The sequence below is a fragment of the Geospiza fortis genome, unplaced genomic scaffold (assembly GCF_000277835.1).
Source record: "Geospiza fortis unplaced genomic scaffold, GeoFor_1.0 scaffold344, whole genome shotgun sequence".
Classification (NCBI taxonomy): domain Eukaryota; kingdom Metazoa; phylum Chordata; class Aves; order Passeriformes; family Thraupidae; genus Geospiza; species Geospiza fortis.
In genome coordinates this window covers 434,336-435,193 of record NW_005054584.1, presented here as the reverse complement: position 1 = coordinate 435,193, position 858 = coordinate 434,336, and the positions used below count along the sequence as shown (strand labels likewise).

The following is an 858-nucleotide window of genomic DNA, read 5'->3' as shown; positions in this document are numbered from 1 at the left end:
AGGGCTCTCAGGTGTTGCTTCTCCCCGCCTGTAATATCACGGGCATATGAAAATGAGAGATATTTTTGGGTTTGCACAAAGACCCTGGCTGGTAGGATCTCAGCCCTGGCCAGAAACAAAGCCCAGAAATAGTGTTCTTCTTGGGAAACAGGTGAACAAATCCACCCTGTCTTGCTTTCCAGTTTCCCTGGTTTCAAAGATCTACAGACTAAAGTGGGATATGGAAATTAAAACTCCTCCATCTGGATTATACTGCTCTGTACTTGTTTGGACAAAGAAAAGCCACAGATGTGTCTGATATCAGTGGCTGGCAGGATCTGTCAGTGCCTCCTGCTTGATCCCTCATGTACTCCCTTGTACTCATGGTGGCATGAGGCAGTGCCAGGTTGCAGAAGGTCTTGTCAAGTCCCTGAAGACCTTTATTTTCTCTGGATATTTTATTTTCTCTGGATATTGTGCCCCTACTCAGATACATTTGGCCTCACAGCCTATGACTTGGGCATCAGGGAAAACAGTAACGAAATCATGATCACATTTCTTTGCAGCAAAACCTGAACCTAAGTCACACCTTTAACCTCAGTCACATTTGAACCTCAGACAGCCCTTGAACCTCAGCCAAGATGATTTTATACTTCTTCGAGTTCTCATCCCATTTCACTGTGACTTGCAGAAAGCAGTAAAAGCTGATTGTCCCAAACAGCCTGGCTCCATGACATTATGTAAACTTTTCTTGGAAGAGTTGACATTTGAGGTAACTAAAATTACAAGAGTGGAAGCTGTACCAATCCAGCCCATTTTCTCTGTTGGTTTTTCCCGCCATGAGACAGCTTTGACATTTCAGGCCCCGTCCAGCAGAAA

At 44.5% G+C, this 858-nt stretch overlaps 1 protein-coding gene across 1 annotated transcript in view; it reads left to right on the top strand.

Moving 5' to 3' along the window:
• TANC2 (tetratricopeptide repeat, ankyrin repeat and coiled-coil containing 2) overlaps positions 1-858 on the top strand; it is a 142,836-nt gene that overhangs the window by 126,840 nt on the left and 15,138 nt on the right. Inside the window, exon 21 of the mRNA XM_031064389.1 lies at positions 675-739. Within this exon, the coding sequence (XP_030920249.1) occupies positions 675-739 (65 nt within the window). The remainder of the gene's footprint in view (positions 1-674; positions 740-858) is intronic.